General features: G+C 46.5%; 2 protein-coding genes across 10 annotated transcripts in view; one reads left to right on the plus strand and one right to left on the minus strand.

Annotated features, from left to right (window-relative positions):
• The window catches only part of exoc8 (exocyst complex component 8), a 117,410-nt gene extending 101,161 nt beyond the window's left edge, over positions 1-16,249 (minus strand). The window contains exons 1-7 of one of the 9 annotated variants that reach the window (XR_013792078.1): positions 15,715-15,785; positions 14,404-14,714; positions 12,598-13,459; positions 11,538-11,791; positions 10,693-10,941; positions 7,385-9,097; positions 5,916-7,296 (exon numbers count right to left, since the gene is read on the minus strand). Coding sequence is in view for 3 of the 9 variants with exons in the window: in XM_079526204.1 (XP_079382330.1) it covers positions 8,690-9,097; positions 10,693-10,941; positions 11,538-11,791; positions 12,598-13,459; positions 14,404-14,714; positions 15,715-15,724 (2,094 nt within the window). In the remaining 6 variants the exon portion in view is untranslated. Of the gene's footprint in view, positions 1-5,915; positions 9,098-10,692; positions 10,942-11,537; positions 11,792-12,597; positions 13,460-14,403; positions 14,715-14,785; positions 14,871-15,714; positions 15,786-16,148 lie in introns of those variants that run through there. The other 8 variants (XR_013792079.1, XR_013792080.1, XR_013792081.1 and 5 more) reach the window with 8 other exon arrangements.
• Positions 15,993-22,835, plus strand: sprtn (SprT-like N-terminal domain). The gene is made up of 5 exons (XM_079526203.1): positions 15,993-16,337; positions 16,728-16,827; positions 17,356-17,484; positions 18,995-19,445; positions 20,396-22,835. The coding sequence occupies exons 1-5, from the start codon at positions 16,000-16,002 to the stop codon at positions 21,655-21,657; spliced, it is 2,280 nt and encodes a 759-aa protein (XP_079382329.1). The 5' UTR covers positions 15,993-15,999; the 3' UTR covers positions 21,658-22,835.
• Positions 22,836-26,189: the final 3,354 nt, after the last annotated feature.

Below are 26,189 nucleotides of genomic sequence, written 5' to 3' on the forward strand. Positions count from 1 at the left end.
AATGTGGGAAGTGACTAAGTGAGGACGCTGGCGTCGACTGTTCGCCGCTTCACCTCCCAATGTATGAATGAATGAACCCTAACCCTAAAGCGCTTTGAGCACTTGGGAAAGCGCTATAAAAAATGCAATTCAACAAAACTTTGGACCTGAACAAAGACTACTGGCAGCTGGCCATGGCACCAGAGATTCTAAAGCTTTTATAATGTACCAGTTCTGTGTGTTTGTAATTTGGTGTAACGCCTTTGTTTTTTCTCGGCTTGATTACTGCAATGCACTTTTTTCTGGACTGCCTAAGAAAACAACTGACAGATTACAACTTGTCCAAAATGCAGCAGCCAGAGTTTTAACTAGAACTAAGATGAGAGAACATATTACTCCAGTTTTGGCTCCATTGCACTGGCTTCCGGTTGTTTTTAGGATTGATTTTAAAATAATTTTACTTGTTTTTAAAGCTCTCAATGGTCTCGCACCTTCCTACCTACATGACTGCCTGCCTAAATATGTCCCAAACCGCCCCCTAAGGTCTTCCACTGCTGGAACAAAAAAATACGGGGAAGCAGCTTTTTGCTTCTACGGGCCGACGGCGTGGAACAAACTCCCACTGTACCTTCGACAGGCAGCCTCTGTAGACATTTTTAAAGCACAGCTCAAGACCCACTTCTACACCCTTGCTTTTAATTGATTTGTTTTTAAATTTTTTGTTATTCATGTCCTCACTGTATTGCATTACTGCTCTTGTTTTTTAATGTTTATGCCTTGCTTTTCTTTTCTTTTTTTCCCCTTTTTTTCCCTCCTCTCCATTGCTCTGTAAAGCACTTTGAGCTGCATTTCATGTCATGAAAGGTGCTATACAAATAAAGTTTTATTATTATTATTATTATTATTAGTTTGACGCGTCACATGCTACTAATGAAATTTGGATAATTTTAATAATAATAATAATAATGAATTGCATTTTTATAGCGCTTTTCCAAGTGCTCAAAGCGCTTTACAATGGTTTATTCATTCATACATTGGGAGGTGAAGCGGCGAACAGTCGACGCCAGCGTCCTCACTTCCCACATTCACACCCTGAGGGGGTTCCAAGTGGGCCCTGAGGGGGTTCCAAGTGGTCCCTGAGGGGGTTCCAAGTGGTCCCTGAGGGGGTTCCAAGTGGGCCCTGAGGGGGTTCCAAGTGGTCCCAGAGGGGGTTCCAAGTGGGCCCTGAGGGGGTTCCAAGTGGGCCCTGAGGGGGTTCCAAGTGGTCCCTGAGGGGGTTCCAAGTGGTCCTGAGGGGGTTCCAAGTGGGCCCTGAGGGGGTTCCAAGTGGTCCTGAGGGGGTTCCAAGTGGTCCCTGAGGGGGTTCCAAGTGGGCCCTGAGGGGGTTCCAAGTGGGCCCTGAGGGGGTTCCAAGTGGGCCCTGAGGGGGTTCCAAGTGGTCCCTGAGGGGGTTCCAAGTGGGCCCTGAGGGGGTTCCAAGTGGTCCCTGAGGGGGTCCAAGTGGGCCCTGAGGGGGTTCCAAGTGGGCCCTGAGGGGGTTCCAAGTGGGCCCTGAGGGGGTTCCAAGTGGTCCCTGAGGGGGTTCCAAGTGGGCCCTGAGGGGGTTCCAAGTGGTCCCTGAGGGGGTTCCAAGTGGGCCCTGAGGGGGTTCCAAGTGGGCCCTGAGGGGGTTCCAAGTGGTCCCTGAGGGGGTTCCAAGTGGTCCTGAGGGGGTTCCAAGTGGTCCCTGAGGGGGTTCCAAGTGGGCCCTGAGGGGGTTCCAAGTGGGCCCTGAGGGGGTTCCAAGTGGTCCCTGAGGGGGTTCCAAGTGGTCCCTGAGGGGGTTCCAAGTGGGCCCTGAGGGGGTTCCAAGTGGTCCCTGAGGGGGTTCCAAGTGGGCCCTGAGGGGGTTCCAAGTGGTCCCTGAGGGAGTTCCAAGTGGTCCCTGAGGGGGTTCCAAGTGGTCCCTGAGGGGGTTCCAAGTGGGCCCTGAGGGGGTTCCAAGTGGGCCCTGAGGGGGTTCCAAGTGGGCCCTGAGGGGGTTCCAAGTGGTCCCTGAGGGGGTTCCAAGTGGGCCCTGAGGGGGTTCCAAGTGGTCCCTGAGGGGGTTCCAAGTGGGCCCTGAGGGGGTTCCAAGTGGTCCCTGAGGGGGTTCGAAGTGGGCCCTGAGGGGGTTCCAAGTGGTCCCCAGGACCCCAGCTAAATGATGGAGAGTTGGCTTGCAGATCTTCAACTCTTGAGAGCATAAAATAAAACCGTACGGGTCCATTCGGTTTCATTTTACGCTCTCAAGAGTTAAATTATTGTTAAACATCGCCACATCGGGCATCACTTAATTCACAAGAAGTCTACACAATTTCAGAATGTAGAAGAATTGTTATTTCAATCAATGTTTGCCTGTTATCTCTACTCTGGTACCAACATCAATACAGCATGGAATTGTGGACTAAAATCGTATCCAACGATTTGGGTCTGCGAGGCTAAATCTCATTAAAATGGTGGTCCGTGGCTCAAATGCAGAATAAATAATGGTCCTCGATATGAAATGATAATGATAATGAATTTATTTATATAGCACATTTCTAGACAAAGTCACAAAGTAGCCTACTTTACATCAAAGGAAAACAACAAAAGATCAATCCATGCAATAGCAGGCATACGAATACAAAACAAAACATGAAAGGGGTTGAAAAGCACTAGAGGATCTACAAGCTCTATGTTTCTGCTGAATGTTGGCCTATATTCACCAGCTATAGTCACCGTCTGACTCATGCCAGGCTATAGCTTATACATTATACGGGGCTGCAAAGACATGTTCATGTTTCACGAACAATAATAATAATAATAATAATAGCTCAAATTTATATAGCGCTTTTCTAAATACCCAAAGCGCTTTACATAGGAACACTAGGAACAGACTTTATTAAGAAAAAACAAAGCAAAACATAACAGATTAAAAAGATAAAAGGATAAACGAGGGAAAGGGGGGAGGGGACATCCTAACCAGACCTCAGCTGGGGAAAGCTATCCCGAAGAGGTGGGTTTTGAGTGAGGTTTTGAATGAGAGGAGAGAGGGAGCAGCTCTGAGATGGTTGGGGAGTTCATTCCAGAGTTTGGGGGCCGAAACATAGAAGGCCCTGTCCCCTCAGGTGCGGTACTTGGCCTTGCGGACCTTCGGGAGGTTGGCTTCACTGGACCTGAGGGAGCGGAGGGGGACATGGTTCGAGAAGATCGGAGAGGTAGGGGGGAGCCAGGTTATTGAGAGATTTGTAGGTGGTGAGCAGGATTTTGTAGTGAATTCTTTAGCCTACTGTAGCTCTGGTCCATAGCTATAGACTGGTTGGAATTTAAATATATAGCCTAGGCCCTAGAGGCTACAAATTCTTAGCCTGGCTAATAAGCCAGACCGACTCAGCCTGCCACGATAGTGTGATTTGAGTCTGGCTTATTAGCCAGGCTAACAAATTCTAGCATTTACTTTCAATCATGATGTTTGATTCTATTAGAAAGCGTCTCTAAGCCATGCTATTCTACAGTACTGCCACAAGAGGGCAGTGCTGCAGTGAAAACAGGATTAGTAGCTCTGTGGTCGCTATGGACCAGAGCTAACAATACCATATAATCTCACATCTCTGGAGTTTTTACTGTTTCACCAACAGCCATGCAATGCAGTCAGCATGGAAAGTAACTAATTACAAGTGCTATGTACTTTTAAGTTTTAATTAGTAATTCTAACTTTCAATTAAGTTGATGAAGTTTTGAGAGCATCATCGATTTGGAGAATTATTGGTTGCCACCTGACCATTATTAATGTTGTTCAAGACCCTTTCATGATGACCACATTTAGCTCTGGTCTATAGCCTTCTACGATTCTGCCCTGTAGTAGAAGGCTATGGACCAGAGCTAGACCACATTGTACTCAGAATAGTCCTCAAAAAGAGCTACATTTGTGGTGCTTTTACTTGAGAGATGCCCTCAGCACAAGTTATCTTACTCCTATTAAGTGAAGTAACATTTACTTCTAGAGAAAACGTCTGATTTACACTTTGTTTGGCTCAACTTTTTCAGTTGAAAACACATCATAGATTTTAGTCGCATGTTACATGTTTAGGGGCGGCTGTGGCTCAGTAGGTAGAGCAGGTTCGTCCAATGATCCCTGGTTCGGCGGTTCGAATCCCGGCTCCTCCTCCTGTCCACATGTGGAAGTGTCCTTGGGCAAGACACTGAACCCTACATTGCCTCCAATACGTTTGTCAGTGTAAGTAAGGCGCTCGCCACCGTTGGTGTGTGAATGTGGGAAGTGAGGACGTTGGTGTCGACTGTTCGCCGCTTCACACAATGTATGAATGAACCAACCATTGTAAAGTGCTTTGAGCATTTGGAAAAGCGCCAATTCATTATTATGTTGCACGGCACATTCTTTCAGACGAATAAACTTTACTCCAATGTAATAATTCTCTTGCTGCTTGCAGCTTGTGGCCATTCTGATCAATTCTGACCTTTATTCCTTTACCATACAATCCACAAGTCTCAGATCAGTCATGTCACGTGCATCAACGTTTCATAAAACCAGCATCGACCATTTTTCTTGTTAAAATAACCACATCAACATCTGCACCGCCCTAGCGGCTGTGTACTAATTTAGACCTGCTGGCACATGATGCTTTTTACATTCACAGGGATGCAGGGGAGCTCGCCACTAATTTAACAAGTTTGGGTTTTATTAAGTGCAACTTCCTTTGTGGTCAGTCTGCTGTATATTTGACAGTTGGGTAACACTTTACTTTAAGGGACAAATTCATACATGTAATTAAGGCTCAATTAGGCCTTAATTAAGCCTATATTAAGGCTTGGGTGATGCATTAGTTATCATGAACTATCATTAAATCATCATTAATTCCATTAATTCTTCAATCAATTAATGCTTAAGTAACCCATTACTTAACCTCCGTTAATATATCAGTAGTTAAGCCTGTTACTTAATGTGGTGTGTTTGTAGATCTGTTATTATCGGTCAGTTCTATGCCCAGGATGAGTGCTCATAGGCGGGTAGGATTAGTGAGTTGACTCGGTCTCCGAAACTGGTTCTAAATCTTCCAGGGGTCTCGCATGTTGGGCTGGCTCACCTGGGGGTCGCAGGAGGACCCCCATAGGGGTCATTTTTCATCAATTAACTACCAGTTAATTAATGTTTAGTTAAGGGTTAGTTACTAGATGCTTGTCCTCGAGTAAAATCACTTTCATTTCATTATTAATTAATGTTTAGTTACTAGATGCTAATTAATGTTTAATTAATGTTTAGTTAGGGGTTAGTTACTAGATGCTAATTAATGTTTAATTAATGTTTAGTTAGGGGTTAGTTACTAGATGCTTGTCCTCCAAAGTAAAGTCACATTCATTTCAGTATTAATTAATGTTTAGTTATCATCGCAACCCTTTTTGCCTTTCACTAGTTTGACCCATGACATGACATCCCGTTTTGGTGTTTTAACTAAGCATTAGGTTATACTTTAGCTATTGAAAAATAGCAGATCTACAAGCTCATAGCGCGGCACCGAGTGCCGCGCTACGAGCGGCGCGCTACGAGCTTGTAGGTCTGCTATTTTTGAAAAATCGTGAAAATGCGGCACAAATCTTTGAATATATATTCTTTCAGAATAAGTTTTTTTTATTTCGACGTCAGGCCTAAATGGATTATACTAGAACAACACATCCCATGTGCTCAGCAAAAGCACAGTACAGTGTTTGAGTTCAGCTGGCTTCTTACGGCAAACAAAACACAAACCGTTTGTACATATTTAACAATGTTTAATTCAAATAATTCAATGTACATAGGCTTTTTGAAGGGGAGACCTCCGCAGTCCGCACACTCGACTTACTAATAACAACAGGTGCGTCGGCGACAAAGCAGCAGACTGCAGACACGTAGAGGGGGAGGGAGACCCGCACACTGTCCCTTGCTGGTTCAAGAGCTTTTTATTTAATGTCCAAAATGCAACGTTTCGGTCTTCCGACCTTCCTCAGGCATCGTTACATAGGCAAAATACTTTTTGAGCACTTTTTTGCGCACTGACAAAATGGTCAATATTCACCAGGACATTTGCTTTCTTAGTCATCCCTTTTAGTCAGTCATTCCTTTCTCATTATGCTACAGTAGTACACTGAAAGGTTCACTAACCATAGCGTGGGGATTTCTCTCCAGTCAGGTGAATTCAGAATCACATAATTATACATATCATCATCGATTCATCTCATAAACTGATAGTTGGTGAAGACTGCATAATGTAAGGCCATTTCAGTGCTGAAATCAACCTAAACAAAAAACACATTGACAGTATACGAGTACAACAGTGGTTCTCAGTATACGAGTACAACAGTGGTTCTCAGTATACAAGTACAACAGTGGTTCTCAGTATACGAGTACAACAGTGGCAGTATACGAGTACAACAGTGGTTCTCAGTATACGAGTACAACAGTGGTTCTCAGTATACGAGTACAACAGTGGCAGTATACGAGTACAACAGTGGTTCTCAGTATACGAGTACAACAGTGGTTCTCAGTATACGAGTACAACAGTATACGAGTACAACAGTGGTTCTCAGTATACGAGTACAACAGTGGTTCTCAGTATACGAGTACAACAGTATACGAGTACAACAGTGGTTCTCAGTATACGAGTACAACAGTATACGAGTACAACAGTGGTTCTCAGTATACGAGTACAACAGTATACAGTATACGAGTACAACAGTATACGAGTACAACAGTGGTTCTCAAAACTAGTGATGCACCGAATATTCGGCCGCAGAAAGTATTCGGCAGAAAATGGCTAATTCAGCAATTAATGCATTCGAAAGAGCTGAATAGATGTTTTATGGACCCATAATAGTGATTATTATTCAAGTTAAGTTTTGCCATAACCATTTATTTTGCCATAAATCAGGTAGCTTTAAGGTACGGCCATGACAGCAATGGTAGGAAAAGATATGATATTAATCATATTCGGATATTCGTTTTTTGGCCAACTGTTTCCTATATTCGGTATTCGGTACATCCCTACTCAAAACTTTTCATGTCAAGCCAAGGAACACACAATGTATATGTTTTGGGGGACGGAGACCCATTTGAAATTGAAAAGATTCAGTGGGCAGCGACCCCATAAGCTATTTTAAATAGCCAATCTACAAGGTCACAACACGTCACATTGGCTATTTTCAAATAGCCAACAAATTGTATAATGATATAGCCCAAAAAAAATCATAACTGTTCCTTCCATTGCTGGGGACCCCTGCAACCGCTTCAAGGACCCCTGGGAGAGTCCCATGGCCTGGGGACCCCTGCAACCGCTTCAAGGACCCCTGGGAGAGTCCCATGGCCTGGGGACCCCTGCAACCGCTTCAAGGACCCCTGGGAGAGTCCCATGGCCTGGGGACCCCTGCAACCGCTTCAAGGACCCCTGGGAGAGTCCCATGGCCTGGACCCTATTTTGAGAACCAGTGGAGTACAAACAACATTGTGAAATAAATCATAGCGTTAAACGACGATCTCCGAAATGTGCACGTATTGTCCAACTGTCCACGTCTTGAGGATTCCTCCTGCGACATTAATTAACTCTATGTGCATATTAGTTACTGTACAACTAATTTATGTGCAGAACATTTCCATGGTCACGTGGATTAAGCAAGCTATGACTCGTTGCTCTATAGGAGCCAATTCGTTCCATGCGCCCAGTAGAATTTAACCCATTTTGGCTTTTGGGCGGGAACCCCTTTTGGTGTTAGCATTATGTTATGCTTTAGCTATTGAGATCTACAAGCTCATAGCGCGCCACTCGGTGGCGCGCTATGAGCTTGTAGGTCTGCTATTTTCGAAAAATCGAACTGTCAGGATGTAGAAGACATTTTTAGAATCTGATCTCAGGTCAAAATGGGTTAAAACAAACGTGAAAGAATCTCTCAGCGGTCACTCCTTTAAAAGCAGTAAGTTTTCAAGGGCAGTGGCACCGACTATGTGTGTGTGCGTCGGTGCTCGAGCACCCATGAAGAAAATCGGAACGCAAATTAGCACCCCTGAGCTTCCCTTCCCCATGACTGTGGTTTTGTCACGTAGTCACACCTTTACAGGCACAGGCCTTCAAATGCTAAGATGGTGGCTTTTGTTTTTAACCTGTCAGGTAGAGTATAAGAGTTGCAGTACAGTAACGTTTCTATTCACTTGTCCTTGTTCCTCCTGCTCCCATCTGGTCCCTCTCAGGCAGAGACGATGCATTCCGGACCATTTCTGATCGGAGCGATATGCGGCCGTATGCGGCCGCTAGAGGCGGGATCAACGCCATACTGATGACGTATTGAAGCGCTGCCACAGCGCAAATGTAACACACAACCTAACAAGACTACAACTCAAGATTATTATGAAGATATCATCATTTTTGTCCCGCTGCTTCCGGTTTATCGTTTCTGCTTGAGAGAGACCAGATCCAGGCAGGAGGGAACTGGTGAACTCAATACTGCCGCAATCTGGCGGAGTCAGGTTACAATGAAGTACCCAACGGGAAAAAAAGCATGTTTTTTTCCCCCCGTTGCATGGGGCGGGACGGGGGACGGGGTTGGGGGGGGACACCCATGACAGTTATAATAAGAAGTATTCGCCTCTGATCAACGGCCACTCGAGTGCCCACTGGCATTGCCCAGTCTCTAAACCTCCTGGTGACTGAAAAGCACATTGCCTTTTTTAAACCAAGGACGTGGTGCTCTCCGGGTTGACCCGGACCGGCCTGGTGGTCTTCCTCAGGTCCTGCAGCTGCTTGGCGGGCTTGCCCACGCTCTCCTCGAAGCGGCGCTCCACCACGGGCAGCACGGTGTCGTGCAGGAAGGTGACGTTGTGCATGATGAAGGCCTTCTTCTCGGCGTCCTGCTCGCAGCGCAGGCTGTAGTCCACGTGCTGCACGGCCACCAGGATGATCTCGCGCAGGCTCTCCAGGAACAGCATGTGCAGCTCGGGGAAGTAGAGCTTCAGGCCCTCCTCCAGGAAGCTCATCATCTGCTTGGTGAACGCCACCACCGTGTAGCTCAGGTTCACCCAGCAGTCGTCGCCCGTGTACTGCTCGAAGCTGCTCACGCCACAGCCGCGCATCTCCTCCTGTTGGTGTGTGTGTGTGTGTGTGTGTGTGTGTGTGTGTGTGTGTGTGTGTGTGTGTGTGTGTGTGTGTGTGTGTGTGTGTGTGTGTGTGTGTGTGTGCGGAAAGACAAAAAGAAAGAACGATGGATGAAAGCGCATTTTTTTGGAACTTTTACCATACGAAGACCACAGGAATACAGGAATATTTTTTAATTGGCCAGGGTTGGTGATGGAGCCAAACGCCAAAAATCTCAAGAGTGCATTGTCTCAAAATATCAATAAACAATTCTGTTAACATTCTGTGACAAACCCAAATTACAGTTAATTTGGAATTTGTTACGGACTTAAGGGCCTTTCAAACGTGAAGCGATATAACACGCCTATAGTTCATTTTCACTGAGGCCTGCGTTTTTGCGCGGAGCACTGGGGAGCAGTCACGGTGCGACAACACGCAAGCGTATTTACGTGAGGGCGGTCCCGTGAATTTGTCACGCGCGTGCTCGTTTCGTGCACACGCCCCGTGACTCACCAGACCTGGATACTGTTTCGCTTTTTTTTACGCTTGCGTTGTTGCGCACCTCTTGAGCAGACCTTTGCGTTCCTCACTTCCCGTTTGAAAGGCACTTTACGTGCTGTCGCCTCACAGCTAGAAGGTCCTGGGTTCGATTCCCGATCGGGACGCTGTGGGTGCTGGCGGAGTGTTTCCTTTTCCACGTCATCAGTGCCCATACCCGAAGGCGGGGTTGGCGAAAGGGCCTTTCTGTGTGGAGTTTGCATGTTCTCCCCGTGTCCCCTAGGGTAGGTATACCCTCACAAAAAACATGCAGTAATCCTGGTCTCTAAACTGCCTCCCCCTGGCCAGCCGGGGCACCTGATGGAGGGGAAAGGAACTGGTTGGAATAACGTGTTCCTTCCACGCGCTACGTCCAACCAGGGAAACTCCCCCCTGTCAGGTGTAAAGGAGCAACTTGGACACTCAGGCATGAAGGAAGCATGAGTTCAAGTCCATTGCTCTCCCCATGTCCCCCATGCTGTATATGGGGACTAGGTTGGCGGAGGGTGTGTAGAGCCCAGGATCACATTAGATAATTGACACAGGGGTGAAAAATGGGTTACAAAATCGTGGGATAAAAATTATGAGAAAAAAAAAAGAAAGGCACTTTACGGTGTGCTCAGAGATAACAATGAGAACAAGAATGCGGCACTAAACATTTTCCATTATCAATTACGTTGCGATTTGATTTCTTCGTTCTGGAGATACTGTAAATAGGCAGCCTGATTTACAACGATAGCTGGAGGAGGAATCAATCACTTTCCAATTATGAATGCACACATAGGGCTCCATCTTGCGCCACCCCTTACCCCTTAACTTATTTGCCATGTTTTACTATTTTGAAAAACAAAAATAGTTCAACTAGCCGATCTACATCGAGACATTGTTAGCTTGTAGATCGGCTATTTGAACTATTTTAAAAGGTTTTTTTAAATAGTAAAAAATGGCAAATTAGTTTAGGGATAATGGTTAAGGGGTGGTGCAAGATGTAGCCCTTACTGTCACACACACACACACACACTGTAAAAACTGCAAAAATGCCTCAATCAATCCCAAGAATCACCTTGAGTTTGGTCAGAGCCTCGGGCGTCATGAGGTTCATCCGCCTCCACATCTCCTCCGAGTTGCGATGCTTGGTGGCCTCCATGATGATGTCCTTCTGGCTCTGCAGGGCCGCCTTGACGTCTTTGACCAGGAGGGACTGCAGCGTGAAGGTCAGGTCCAGGCCGATGTCGTTTAGCTGCCTGCAGTGCTCCTTGGCCACCTTGACGCACTCGGCCGCCGTCGACAGGCTCTCCTTAGTGTCAAACACCTGGGGGACAAGGGAGGGACGTGCAGAGAGAGTTAGAGGGGTTAGTGTCAAACACCTGGGGGACAAGGGAGGGACGTGCAGAGGGTGTTACTGTCAAACACCTGGGGGACAAGGGAGGGACGTGCAGAGAGAGTTAGAGGGGCAGGGGCTGAAATCCCGTTAAGAGGACACTTGTGGACATAAATAGCAGATCTACAAGCTTACAACGCGTCGCAGCGCGTGTCGAGCAGCAGGGATGTCCAACTCATTTTAGGGTGATGAAATGAAAGGTGACTTGGTGAGGGTATCAACTCAAGTCATCTTTCGTCGCCCTAAAATGAGTTCGACATCCCGGCTGCAATTGACCAAGTCAGCTCTTAGATAGAAGGGCTAAATATTAGATGATAGATACAATGTTTTAACTGTACTTTGGTGCTCTAAAAAATGACTGTTTACATTGGTAATGTCTAATGCATTTAAATGTAACTAATTCATATGCTTAAACATATTCCAGAATTGGGTTTTAAAAGTAGTTTTGCTTAGGACACAAAAGTGTCTGTCTGTGTGTGCATGCGTGCGTGCGTGCGTGCGTGCGCTCATCTCGCTGCTCCACCCACCTGCTTGCTGAAGGCGTCCACGAACATCCTCATGGCCGATCTGGACCACACCACGAAGGCAGAGTAGCAGCCCGTGTTCCCGGCGAAGTCCATCTCGAACTCCTTGGCGGTCTCCAGCAGGCTGGTGAAGAAGATGTTGCACAGCTTGTGGATGTAGAGCAGGGTGGCTCCTTCGATGCGCAGCTGCCTGATGGCCGTCTGGACCGCTGCTGCACGGTTCTTTAAGAACAGCTCGCAGGCCTTGGTGGACTGGCCTGGAAATATTATATGATGAGATGAAGATGAGACCTTTGGAACATTTTTGTTGGAACATAGTATTGCTAGAGTTGCCTGAACCTCACCGGAGTTAGCCTGGGCACCATTTAATTTAGGTATATGATCCTGTCGGGAGCGGATGATAGTCGACAGGCAGGAACAACAGGCGGCAACTTCCTTTTCCCTCAAACCGATTTTTCTCAATAAAAGCTACAGGCTACGAGAGCTTTTATTGTTTGAGGGAAAAGGAAGTTGCCGCCTGTTGTTCCTGCCTGTCGCCTACAAAACAATACTACAACATGACGTAACGATATCATCCGCTCCCCCCGACAAGATCATACAGACTTTTGAAACAGAGACCAGGCTTTCCTCCGAGGTGGTGGAAAGCCTGGTGAGGCGAGGTTACACCGGAGTAGTCGAAACAATACAGGTCAGGTAATATAATTGGCCATTCAACAGATCCTGACCTATATCCTATGGTATGCTGTAAGTCAATCAACTCAATCAGGCAGATTTGGTTGACAACTCACACAACATCTTAGGGTAATATTCTTAAGTTTAAATGGCCTAAAGGAAGGGAGTGTTCATTTACCAATTATAATGCTTTATTATTAAGAATACTTTCAGAATATGATTTTCTTTTTTTCAATGGCAAGAGGAAGAGAAATATTGCTCTATCTAGTCAAATGCAAATTTAGTATAAATAAGGGACACGCATGTATATTTTACAAAATATACATATTCGTCAAGTATGCAGATCCTACTGTAAAGGTCTGATAAGTGAGAGAGAGTCATAGTCATGTACCCAATCTGATGAGCTGGGACACGGCCCGCCGGGTGGCCTTGGGTCCGCCGCGGAGCGAGCGGTCAGGAGACAGCTCGAACACCAGCACCTCGGTCAGCTGGCGCACGCGCTCCTCCACCTTGGACCGCAGCTCCTTGACCCTCTGGCTGACGGGCTGGTCCCGGAGGTGCTCGTTGAGCTTGTCCAGCAGGTCCACGGCGCCCTCAAAGTCCCGCTGGGCGATGCACACGTCCAGGTCCTCGGGCAGCTCCTGGATCCACTCCAGGCTCAGGTTCACGGCCTCCTGCTCCGAGTCCAGAGGCTCGACCTCGTCCTCGTCGTCGAAGGGGTTGGTGGACTCCTCGGTCCTCACGGGTGAGTTGGGGACCTCCTCCTCCTTCTTGTGCCGGTCCTTGGTCACCTTGTTCTTCTTGGTCTCGTCCAGGATCTCCAGCCACTCCTTCTTGACCTTGCTGTTCTCCGCCTGGAAGATGCGGCTGTCGGGGAACATGAGGATCTTGAACATGTCCTTCATGGGCGGGTTGTCCTTCACGTTGACCACGGCGAAGCTCTCCAGGTCGTACAGGGCGTTGTACTTGTACTTGACCGTGCCGCGGCGGTTGGGCAGCCAGGTGGCGATCAGCAGGCAGTCGTTCATCAGGAAGGCGTGGACCTTCTGGATGAGGGCCATGTTGTCCACGTCGAACTCGGCGAGGTCGCCGTTGTAGACCAGGTGCCTCCCCGGGGTGTCCATGATGTTCTTGCCACCCTCCACCTTCTCCAGCAGCGAGGTCAGCGTCCTCTGCTTCACCTCCTCAGTCTCCTTGGGGAAGGCGGCCAGCATCTCCTTCGACGTCTCGTCCTTGTCCGTGGACAGCAGGGCCTGCGTGTAGGGTGACCAGATCCAAACGGTTAATTTGAGGGACAGAAGTATCGCTTGTGTGGGACAAGTGGGATGGGGGGCGGGGGCGGGGTCCCCCCCCATCCCACTTGCCCCACACAAGCGATACTGGAGTACCGGGTTAGCAACTTACTGCTTGAGTTGCTATTAAATGCCTTGATGTCATATTCGACCATAGGCCTATTGGCACACACCAAGACTTCAGTTCAAATTGTTTATTTCATATTTGAACAGGGACAGGACAATATGAAATAAACAATTTGAACTGAAGTCTTGGTGTGTGCGACGGACCCACTACCGTTATTTTGATATGTTTTGAACGGGTAGCGCCACCTACAGTCAGAGCGCGGTGGTCACATTAAGAAGAGTCACATTTTGTTTTAAAATCATGCTTTATTTGTATGCTATTTTAACAGGCCTAAACACATCTTGCAGGAAGAGACAATGAGAGAGCTTTACAACAGAAGGCCAACTACTATTAGGGGACGAACTATTATGGCATTTGAAGTGAAATGAAATGAAATGAAATCTATATTTACCCAGGGTATCTGGGCTAAGCTCAAGAACTTGTTTCCAGCCAGGCCCTGCTCATAGAACACATTTCATCGTAGTGGTTCAATGCCTTGTTCAAGGGCACTTCAGCGGTGGTAATTTTAACGTGTCGGACGGCTGATTCGAACTAGGAATCTTCCGGTATCAAGACCGCGCCGCTATCCGTTCGGCCACCGCTGCCACAATAATAATAGTAACACTGATGCAATTGCCTGCCAGTCACAATGTGGGACAGGGTCTCAATTTGTGGGACGCCTGAAAGGTCTTGGGAATGAGGGACTGTCCCACGCAGAGGGACATCTGGACACCTAGCCTAGCCCCATATGTGCCCTCTCATATGGGGCACATATGGGGCTACTGGACACCCTACCTACCTGGGTGATGCTCTCCATAATGCTCTTCTGCTCCGTGAGGATGTGGCTCAGCTGGTACATCTCGCTCTCCAGGTAGGAGATCTCCTTGGCCGTCTCGATGAACTGCCGGTAGTTCTTGTAGACGTTCTTCTTCAGGTTCTGCGCCGTCTCGTCGGCCAGCGTCTGGATCTTCTGGCGGTGCTCCTGGAGGTCCCTGTCGCCGTCGGACTGCTGGGACAGCTGCTTGACGTAGTGCTGCGGGTCGAAGTTGGCCGATTCCAGCTGCTTGCGCAGCCGACTCCCCGTCGTGTCCGCCATGATCTCCAAAAACGCTGTAAACAACGAACGTTAAATGTTATTAACGTTATTAAACTAACGAAATTGAAGAAAGAAAGGAGCTCACATCAGCAGCAGCAGTGACCCAAACAGGAAGCTGCCGGACCCTGGGTTGACAGCACCCACCCTGAAACCAGTGTTGCCAGATTGTGTGAGAGAAATAAGCAACCAGTTCTATGAAAACAAGCAGACGAATTCAAATTGCCATTTGAAAATAGCAGATCTACAAGCTCACAACGCGTGAGCTTATAGATCTGCTATTTTCAAAACGATCACGAGGAAAAAATGAGGAATATTCTTTGAAACATTTTATCAACAAGTTCAACACTAATCTTGTAATGGGGGTCCCTGGCACAAAATATGTCTAGATGTAGGGTCCTCCTAACCTGACTCCGCCAGATGGGGCAGCAGAGAGTACACTGGGTCCTCCTTTAGTTGAACAAATACATTCATATTCTGGAGGTCCTTGACATGGAAATGTGTGAGAATCACTGGTTTTAAACCAACAATTACCAATATTTACATATATTTAATATTTAATATGTACTGTAATTCTGCAAACTGTTAATAAATACATCAATCAAATGTATGCAAGGTACTTTACAGAAAAATATGCCCAAAGTCGCTTATATTAAGCGGACATGGCAACACTGCCTGGAACGTCACGAGGGTCAGGAACAATATTGGTGGCCAACAAGTGTCCAACCCAGCGTGACGTCACGTTAATAATGAACTGAGTTATTTGAAATAGTATTAAAATAACATTACAGTAGTTTTTCCCTATAGCACTCGGTGAATAATATATCATGTAAATACGAACACGATAATATCATAATACTGGCGAGTAAATCAATGATGATATCACTTTTTGTTGTGGCTGCAAAAACGCAGGGTTACGTTTTCCCTTTAGCTCCGCACTGGCAACGTGGAGAAACTACATATCCCAGAATTCATCTCTTTAAAAAAAAACAAGCCCCGGAACAGCAAAGTACAAACCTAAAAACATTCAACTGGCGGAGTCTGGCGCCTGAATCTGTCTTTACGGTTTAGGTTTGGTGGTCGTGATGATGTGATAGGTGGAGGAGGAAAAAATGTTAAGAAAACGTTAGGAAAACGAGGTCATTAATTATGATATGATATAGTAGAGTAGTGTTGTCTTTCCATATGTTTGATACAGAGCCCTACACGCTAGACAGTTATAGCTAAACGGCTACACTTGACTCTACATTCCCAAACACAAGCCACGTCTCTTCTCTTCTGTTGTTGATCAACAAACAAAACATGGACGCAGATTTTATCCTCGCCCTGCAGCTGCAGGAGCAGTTCGACATTGAACACGAGTCGGACTCGGGCTTGCTGTGGCCGAGCAGCGATTCCACTCAAAGTAATAACAACGTGAGTAATAATAATTATACTAATAATAAGCCCACCACCGTGGAGCCAGGAGGAGGTGGTCACGGCAGCAGAGACCCAGAGAGGCCGCTGTCCATCGTGGATGCGTCGTGGGAGATGATGGACCCGAGCCCCGACGTCCGAGCCATGTTCCTGACCTTCAACGACAAGTTCTTCTGGGGGAAACTCTGCGGGGTCGAGGTCAAGTGGAGCCCGAGGATGACACTGTAAGTCAAGCAGGGACCCCCATATTTACTTTAATGAGACCATGATGGACCCTCATTTCATATGATGATGATGAAATATTTGTGTTTTGGTTAAAGTAATTGAATTGTTGTCTAAAGGTCATATTGTGCATGAGAAAAAGATTCATGAAACATGTTAGCATAGTCATGTTCTTATTGTAAATATCAATAATCTCAAGTCTGCCTGGGGAGTACCCCTTGGTCTTGGGACATCCTCAAGGATCCCTGGGGTGCAGATGCACTTTCCAAAATGTCGCGTGTGTGCATAGAGCCCAATGGACACATTATTAACACACTGGGGAATTACTACAACGTACAGTGTTATATAAAATAAATGATACTAACTAAATATCCTACTGATTCCCCCTCCAGGTGTGCAGGTGTGTGTTCTTATGAAGGTCGCGGTGGACTGTGTTCCATCAGACTCAGTGCCCCCCTCCTGAAGCTCCGCCCCAGGCGGGACCTGGTGGAGGTAAACACTGACACTCTATTCAAGTATTTCTAAAAAATCACACCCGTGTGAAGTGTCAACTCATGTTGATTAGGGGATGTAATGGTGATATAAAACAAACGGTGCCAACACAAACATTAAACGCCATTAACAATAAAGAGACAATATGAAGTAATGATGCACATTATGACATTTTTCCCTTCATTGTCAATGGCGTTTACAAAACAAACATTGAACTAAAGACAAACATTAAACCTGTGTATAGGAGGGGCTGGCACCCCTCAAAAATAAAAAAATAAAATGCACCTCAAGGACTCCCAATTTGATACGTACAATAGAAAATATTTGACCCCCATAACAGAGATTAGTTGTAGTTGGACAGATCTTTGCATTTTGCACGATAGGAACTTACCCCCAAATCTTATGTCAATCAATTTAATTGACATATCAAGTCTGACTAATGGCCATGCAGAGATAAGGGCAATATTTTATGTTATTAATTTTATACTTTACGATTACGATACTAATTGTGCTCAACACTTCCTCCAGACCCTCCTCCATGAAATGATCCACGCGCTGCTGTTTGTGACCCAGAACAATCGAGACAGAGACGGGCATGGACCGGAGTTCTGTAAACACATGAACAGAATCAACACGGAAACGGGGACCAAAATCTCTGTAAGTCATTCCATTATATCTGCAATGCAAACACTGACTCCAATGACTTCCCCAGACCCCTTCTCACTAGTATGCAGATGTAGATTTCATCAAAGACATTTTCAGTCATCATGATTTAAGAACCGCTGAACTCACCACACACTTATTCATTGTCTTGTTCAAATTAATTTAAATGGCCCATAAATGTACAAACCTAACATTCCAGATTACAGGCACAATCACTGCTCTCCACTTCCCTGTAGAGGCGCGTCAAGTCATACAATCCAAAGTGTCACTACACTCAGGGAAAAAAACAGTACTGTACATTTATAAATTATAATGACACCACAATGTCTCTAAGTTCTGTTGCATCTTAGTTGACGTTTACCTTTAACCACTTTCACCCTGGCATCCCTATTCTGGGCGTGTTATCAAGAGACAACATGCCCAATCAAGATCAAAATTGTAGATTGTCTATTTTCGCTATTCGTAATGGGATCCGATGGTAATTCCAACGGAGCATTAGTCCAACATGCGGGAACAACGGTCGGACTAGCGGTCGAACATGCGCTGCTCCCGTGCTTGCGGTTATGGTTAGGTTAGGGTTTGAGGTGTAGGTTGTCGGTTTAATGACTGTCTGACCAATAATAGCGTCGGAACTAAAGCCTGTACCCGGTGAGTAATCGATAGAAAAAAATAAAAGGGCTTCTGGGAAATTGAGTCCAATGCAAGTGAACGGAGGTTTTGTCTGACTACAACAGCCTCACACCCCCCTCCATGTACCGTAGCAAGATGGCGATTGGTGCGATGGAATGTAAACCCACGGCGCAAGCTATCTTCGGCGGAATTTCGACGATCAAAAGCCCAGATACTTCATTGTATGATCTAAAGGAACAATCTAGGCAGCGTAGAACATTTGATTAAAACGCGGGGAACGCGGAGTATGGCGTCAAAGTGTTAAGCTGTACAGATTTTGGTGTAATACCAATGAGCTTAATGGGATAGTTCACCCCCCAAATTACTTTTTTATATCGATTACTCACTCACCCCATGGAGACTTGGAATTCACAATAAGCCACTCCCGACCTACTTTTTTAGTTTTTGTCACTCGCATTCCTAAACCAATAATTTGATGACTAGCAGTGGTTGGTTCCCTATGGAAACACAAATGGCTTTCACTCACTTTCACGTCATATGGGTATTTGATAGGTCGCCAGAATTACCCACTGAATATTGGTACTCCATATATGGACTATTCTAGTCTAACCTATCTAAGTCTGACATCACAAACTCCATATTTGGGCGTTGATTGGTTGATCCTAGAGCTCCATATATGGAGCTGGAGTATTTACTCTACTCTTCGCAACTTCCAAGAGATGAGTCCTTTGTGTCTCCATAGGGAACCACTGCTGGTCGTCAAATTATTGGCTTAGGAATGCGACAAACAAAATAAAGCCATGAATTCAAGTATTTGTCTTTCTCTGGGTAATCTTCTTCTCTCGTCTCTCACTCCATTCCATCCACTCGGCAGATCTACCACTCCTTCAATGATGAGGTTGATGCTTACCGGACGCACTGGTGGCGCTGTAACGGGCCCTGCCAGAGCCGCAAGCCCTACCTGGGCTACGTGAAAAGGGCCATGAACCGCGCGCCGTCCGCTCTGGACAACTGGTGGGAGGACCACCGACGCAGCTGTGGAGGAACCTATATCAAGGTGAAGGAGCCAGAGGGATACAAGAAGAAGGGAAAAGCAGTGGCAGGCAGCAAAGACGAGAAGATCCCTGAGATGCAAGCTCCAGGAAACAGCAAGAGCTCCAAACCGACCAAGACCCCTGAGATGCAAGCTCCAGGAAACGGCAAGAGTTCCAAACCGACCAAGACCCCTGAGATGCAGGCTCCAGGAAACGGCAAGAGTTCCAAACCGACCAAGACCCCTGAGATGCAAGCTCCAGGAAACGGCAAGAGCTCCAAACCGACCACAGGTGATTAGCATTTAGTTAATGGAACAGTACCGGTGATCTGACCATGTTTACGCCATTGACTGTGAATCACAGGGTATGCTTCACATTACTTCTGTGTGCTGACCACTTTCCAAAGCATACAGTGATTCGTTAGAGTTTTGAGGAAATATAATTTTGGAGTGTCCATTATGGTAGCAATTCAAACTATACCCTAAAAGTAATTTAAGTCTACACAAGTGGCATGTATTGTTACACTATTTTACATTTCAAGCGACATAAACACATGAACCATAGCATCCGTATTTATTTGGGGCCTATAATAATAGATCATTTAGCGAAAATAGTAATATAATTCAGTGAAAAAAATATCTACAATCTCAGCTCCATTCCTGATATTTTGTCAACAGACTGCATGATTATCGAATCATGAAACAATCGTGTCTCTAAACTCTATTAGTCAATCCGATATCTTACTATCTCAATGATGTTTAGTTAATTTCAGTTACATTTTATTGACTTGTTTTATTGAATTGAAAATGTGAAACATGAAATAAAGCGGTTTAAAAGAGGCTATGTTTATGTATCATGTATGGAGTGAAGAGAGATGAATTGAATACAGTTCATGTGCGTAACGTTCATTAGTGTTATTAAGCCACCAGTGTTCCCCCCATTTCACTGTTTCTCCTCCCAGCTGTATATTTAGAATACAATAAACTCCAGTAGATATTTAATGTCCTGCTAATGGTGACTGGTCAGTGAAAAACCTATTCCCATTATGTCGGACAAAAATACACAATAGTGCAAACATTTATTGTAATATATGACCCAGTGACCACCAATGTGCCCAAAACCTCATCAAGTACGCACATGAAATACTTAGGAATAGTCCATTATTTATAAAGCATTATATAGTAGTAGTAGTAAGAAGTAGTTCATAATTTAAAATGTGACATTATTTTCTCCCCCGTCAGGTTCTGGCTTACAGGACATCCGTAGTTTTATTCCTTTCAGTGGGAAAGGACTCCTCCTTGGAGGAGGGAATTCCAGACCCTCGACCTCAAGCCCTGCCTTCTCTCCGAAGAAGCCCCTCTTCTCCCCTTCATCCCAGACCAACGCCTCCCCCTCCCTTCAGGGTAGGCTCGGTAGCCCCACTGCCTCCCCCTGGAACAGGACGGGTCCCTCTAAGGTACAGGGGCCACCCAAGAAGAGGTCTGTCGGCAACACCAGATATTTCACAAACGTCAACGGCTCACCGGTTAAACTTCCCAAACCCCTTCCCCGCGGACCGGGGACCAGTATCCCATCCGGCATCAGAGGGAGAGGAGACCCGAAGACCACAAATGGTTCTATAGCGGACATCTTCAACAGAAGACCCCTCAAGACAAGTTCTCCCTCGGCCACAGTTTCAAAGCCACCAGATGAGACTACAGGAGGCCCGGCGGTGCCGTCGTCTAACAGGAATGCCTCCTCCACTGGTTCTGAAAGTAGCCTTTCCACTGCCATTGCTACTACACATAAGCCTAGCTTTAACACAGTCAAAAAAGAAGAGTCCAAACACACATCTGTGTTTCCAGCGACATCCAAACCCAGCTCTGCTAAACCAACTAAGCCTGGCTTTTTCACAGTCAAAAAAGAAGAGTCCAAACATCCATCTGTGTTTCCAACGACATCCAACACCAGCTCTGCTAAACCTAACCACTCCAATCATTCTGAACATGCTAATCGTAACAGCATTGCTGGATCTGGAGCGTCTAGGAAGAGACCATTGGATGACTCGGGAGCAGACATCATTAGCTTCCTCCGGGAGGCGCTGGGCAGCGAGTCGTCACCAACGTCTCCAGAAGTGAAAAGGCCAAGGGTCAGCCCCCCCTCCGCTCATGCCTCTTCTTCAGTGGTAGCCAAAATGCCCTCCTCCTCCTCACACCAGGCGACAACCTCTTCTACCTCCACCAACACTTCCTTCCCTTCCTCCCATCCTTCTGTCTCTTCCACCTCTGGACTGCGTACGGGAGCTCCCTCCTCCTCCTCTGCCTCCCATCCTTCCACCTCTGGACTGCGTACGGGAGCTCCCTCCTCTTCCTCTGCCTCCCATCCTTCCACCTCTGGACTGCGTACGGGAGCTCCCTCCTCTTCCTCTTCCTCTGCCTCCGATGGGGTCAGCTGTCCCGTGTGCCAAGTCAAGGTCCATGAATCCAAGATAAATGAACATCTTGATTCCTGTCTCTCCTGGTAGCACCTTACCTAAGAGAAACTCAATTACTTTGAGAACCTCCTGACCTCGGAGGAAGTCCGTGAAAATGTCCAAGCCAGGGCATGTTTGGCTTCATCTGGGGGTTTTGCTGCTAATTCTTGCACTTGAAAAAGCAAATATTTTCTTTGGCTCGTTTACATGCTGTTTTATTTTTGAATTTTATATGTTAAAAAGGAAAAACCAAAATGGAAAACAAAACCCAGTACACCTACTTTGTGTTTTAAAGCTCAGCGGTTCTGAGTAGGTTTGCATTTCTTCTTACCAACTTCTGTACCAAACTCAAGTTAAAGCTCTATATTGTGATTGTGTTCGTTCAGCAACAGGATCTCCCCCATCTCTCTCCAGCTCTTTCATAAACAGAACATGCATTTTCAGGCAGGGAAACCAGACGTTTGTGATGTTTCATCACTTCCAATTTCAGTTCTCTCCTGATTATGTACAATTGGTATCCTGATCCTGATTTATTTTCAGCTTACCAAAGAGCTGGAAAGATGGGGAGACAGACAGACCCCTGTTACTGAACAAACACTGTGATAGTGATTGCTGTTGGAATGTGGAGCTAGAGTTTTAACAAAAAGAATATGACTTGACACCTCCCTTTAACTATCAATTCTATAAACTGTGCGTGCGTGCGTGCGCGCGCTGCGCGCGCAGTATGTTAATTTAAATCACCAGCTGCTGTGAACTCTAGAAGGGTTCCATCCATGTCTAAATTCTAAAGGCTGAATATAAGATATGGACTGGATTCTGTTGCTTCTGATTTCAATGTGTCATGGTAGTTATCCGACACCACAGGCAGATTATAGATCTGCTGTCTTGGGAGACAGCTTGCTGACCTGCTGGTATCGAATTTCACACACTTTTCAACAGTCAGCGAGTGTCTACCTACCCTGCTGCTGCTCAGGCCTTAACATTCACATTCAGTTCTGCACAGTCAAAGTTCTGCAAAGGGTGTTTGGGGGTTTGTAATTTGGCTCAAACCGTGAGATTTTTGTAATGTTCTTTTGAAAGTTTGAAATGCAGTTGGATTTTTACCAGTTGGAAGATGGTTTTGCATTTTAGTTTAAGTTAGAAAGGTTTTAATAAATATTCGAGTTGTTTTCACACTAAAATATATATTTCTATATCTGTTGGAGGAATAAAATGTGGTTTGTGTTCCACCTCCGTCTTTCATTTTGAATCACTGAGGTAACGTTTAACCCATTTAGGCCTGACAAAGAAATTTAAAAAAATGTCTTAAAAAAACATGTTTCTATATCAGTGGTTCTCAATATTTCATGTCAAGGACCCCAAAAATGATATGTAATATGCCGCTGACCCCCCATCTGAAAATATGTTGTTCCAGGGACCCTCCAGAAGCAAAGATTTGAGTTAAAAACTGAAACTCTAAAAGAATATATATATTCAAAGATTTGAGGCACATTTTCACGATTTTTCAAAAATAGCAGACCTACAAGTTCATAGCGCGGCACGCGGCTATGAACTTGTAGGTCTGCTATTTTTCAATAGCTAAAGTATAACAATGCTTTAAAACACCAAAAGGGGTTCCCGCCCAAAATGGTTTAATAATGCCCATTTGTCATTTCAGCAGTGTTAAGTATCGTATAATTCACAAACATATCTCTGTTGGAAACCTCGTAACTCCAAAAGAAACATACATTTTTCAGGAAATTAAGAAAACCTTATATTTTTAAAACAAAGCAATACAGCCTCATCAAAGTTGGTGTTGTAACTTTATATAGTGTCAATTACTTCCATGAGAGGGGGAGAGGTGGTGGAGTTAGTTGCTTTAGTGGACATTTTGAGGTTCCAATGGAGTTAAGAGGTTTTGTCCAAAGCACTTTTTACTACTTTCCATTGGTTCAATATTTTCGAAACAACACACAGACCTAAAGGGAGTTCAATAGCACTGATTTATGCCACACAAAAAAAATCAAAAACCTCAAAAATGGGAGTTATGAGGTTTCCTCCTGACACCAACGAGTATACACCTTGATGCCCTTCCATGCTTAGATGCCTCAGAATAGATTCATTTCATTGCACAGGAGTGGCAGTCTATTGATTCACAACCACAGAGCACAAAGGGGAGCTTAGATTATAGGTGAATTAAAATAATAATGGATATTTCCAGTGTTTGCTGAACTGCAGAGAGAATGGAGCAGGAGGACAGGGACTGTCTGTAGAGAGAATGGAGCAGGAGGACAGGGACTGTCTGTAGAGAGAATGGAGCAGGAGGACAGGGACTGTCTGCAGAGAGAATGGAGCAGGAGGACAGGGACTGTCTGTAGAGAGAATGGAGCAGGGGTGGGACAGGGACTGTCTGTAGAGAGAATGGAGCAGGAGGACAGGGACTGTCTGTAGAGAGAATGGAGCAGGAGGACAGGGACTGTCTGTAGAGAGAATGGAGCAGGGGTGGGACAGGGACTGTCTGTAGAGAGAATGGAGCAGGAGGACAGGGACTGTCTGTAGAGAGAATGGAGCAGGAGGACAGGGACTGTCTGTAGAGAGAATGGAGCAGGAGGACAGGGACTGTCTGTAGAGAGAATGGAGCAGGAGGACAGGGACTGTCTGTAGAGAGAATGGAGCAGGAGGACAGGGACTGTCTGTAGAGAGAATGGAGCAGGAGGACAGGGACTGTCTGTAGAGAGAATGGAGCTGCAGGACAGGGACTGTCTGTAGAGAGAATGGAGCAGGAGGACAGGGACTGTCTGTAGAGAGAATGGAGCAGGAGGACAGGGACTGTCTGTAGAGAGAATGGAGCAGGAGGACAGGGACTGTCTGTAGAGAGAATGGAGCAGGAGGACAGGGACTGTCTGTAGAGAGAATGGAGCAGGAGGACAGGGACTGTCTGTAGAGAGAATGGAGCAGGAGGACAGGGACTGTCTGTAGAGAGAATGGAGCAGGAGGACAGGGACTGTCTGTAGAGAGAATGGAGCAGGAGGACAGGGACTGTCTGTAGAGAGAATGGAGCAGGAGGACAGGGACTGTCTGCAGAGAGAATGGAGCAGGAGGACAGGGACTGTCTGTAGAGAGAATGGAGCAGGGGTGGGACAGGGACTGTCTGTAGAGAGAATGGAGCAGGAGGACAGGGACTGTCTGTAGAGAGAATGGAGCAGGAGGACAGGGACTGTCTGTAGAGAGAATGGAGCAGGAGGACAGGGACTGTCTGTAGAGAGAATGGAGCAGGAGGACAGGGACTGTCTGTAGAGAGAATGGAGCAGGAGGACAGGGACTGTCTGTAGAGAGAATGGAGCAGGAGGACAGGGACTGTCTGTAGAGAGAATGGAGCAGGAGGACAGGGACTGTCTGTAGAGAGAATGGAGCAGGAGGACAGGGACTGTCTGTAGAGAGAATGGAGCAGGAGGACAGGGACTGTCTGTAGAGAGAATGGAGCAGGGGTGGGACAGGGACTGTCTGTAGAGAGAATGGAGCAGGAGGACAGGGACTGTCTGTAGAGAGAATGGAGCAGGAGGACAGGGACTGTCTGTAGAGAGAATGGAGCAGGGGTGGGACAGGGACTGTCTGTAGAGAGAATGGAGCAGGGGTGGGACAGGGACTGTCTGTAGAGAGAATGGAGCAGGAGGACAGGGACTGTCTGTAGAGAGAATGAAGCAGGGGTGGGACAGGGACTGTCTGTAGAGAGAATGGAGCAGGAGGACTGGGACTGTCTGTAGAGAGAATGGAGCAGGGGTGGGACAGGGACTGTCTGTAGAGAGAATGGAGCAGGAGGACAGGGACTGTCTGTAGAGAGAATGGAGCAGGGGTGGGACAGGGACTGTCTGTAGAGAGAATGGAGCAGGAGGAGGACTGTCTGTAGAGAGAATGGAGCAGGAGGACAGGGACTGTCTGTAGAGAGAATGGAGCAGGAGGACAGGGACTGTGTAGAGAGAATGGAGCAGGAGGACAGGGACTGTCTGTAGAGAGAATGGAGCAGGGGTGGGACAGGGACTGTCTGTAGAGAATGGAGCAGGAGGACAGGGACTGTCTGTAGAGAGAATGGAGCAGGGGGACAGGGACTGTCTGTAGAGAGAAGGGAGCAGGGGTGGGACAGGGACTGTCTGTAGAGAGAATGGAGCAGGAGGACAGGGACTGTCTGTAGAGAGAATGGAGCAGGAGGACAGGGACTGTCTGTAGAGAGAATGGAGCAGGAGGACAGGGACTGTCTGTAGAGAGAATGGAGCAGGGGTGGGACAGGAACTGTCTGTAGAGAGAATGGAGCAGGGGTGGGACAGGGACTGTCTGTAGAGAGAATGGAGCAGGAGGACAGGGACTGTCTGTAGAGAGAATGGAGCAGGAGGACAGGGACTGTCTGTAGAGAGAATGGAGCAGGGGTGGGACAGGGACTGTCTGTAGAGAGAATGGAGCAGGAGGACAGGGACTGTCTGTAGAGAGAATGGAGCAGGAGGACAGGGACTGTCTGTAGAGAGAATGGAGCAGGAGGACAGGGACTGTCTGTAGAGAGAATGGAGCAGGAGGACAGGGACTGTCTGTAGAGAGAATGGAGCAGGGGTGGG

Source organism: Electrona antarctica, assembly GCF_951216825.1.
Source record: "Electrona antarctica genome assembly, chromosome: 17".
In the NCBI taxonomy this organism is placed as follows: Eukaryota; Metazoa; Chordata; class Actinopteri; order Myctophiformes; family Myctophidae; genus Electrona; species Electrona antarctica.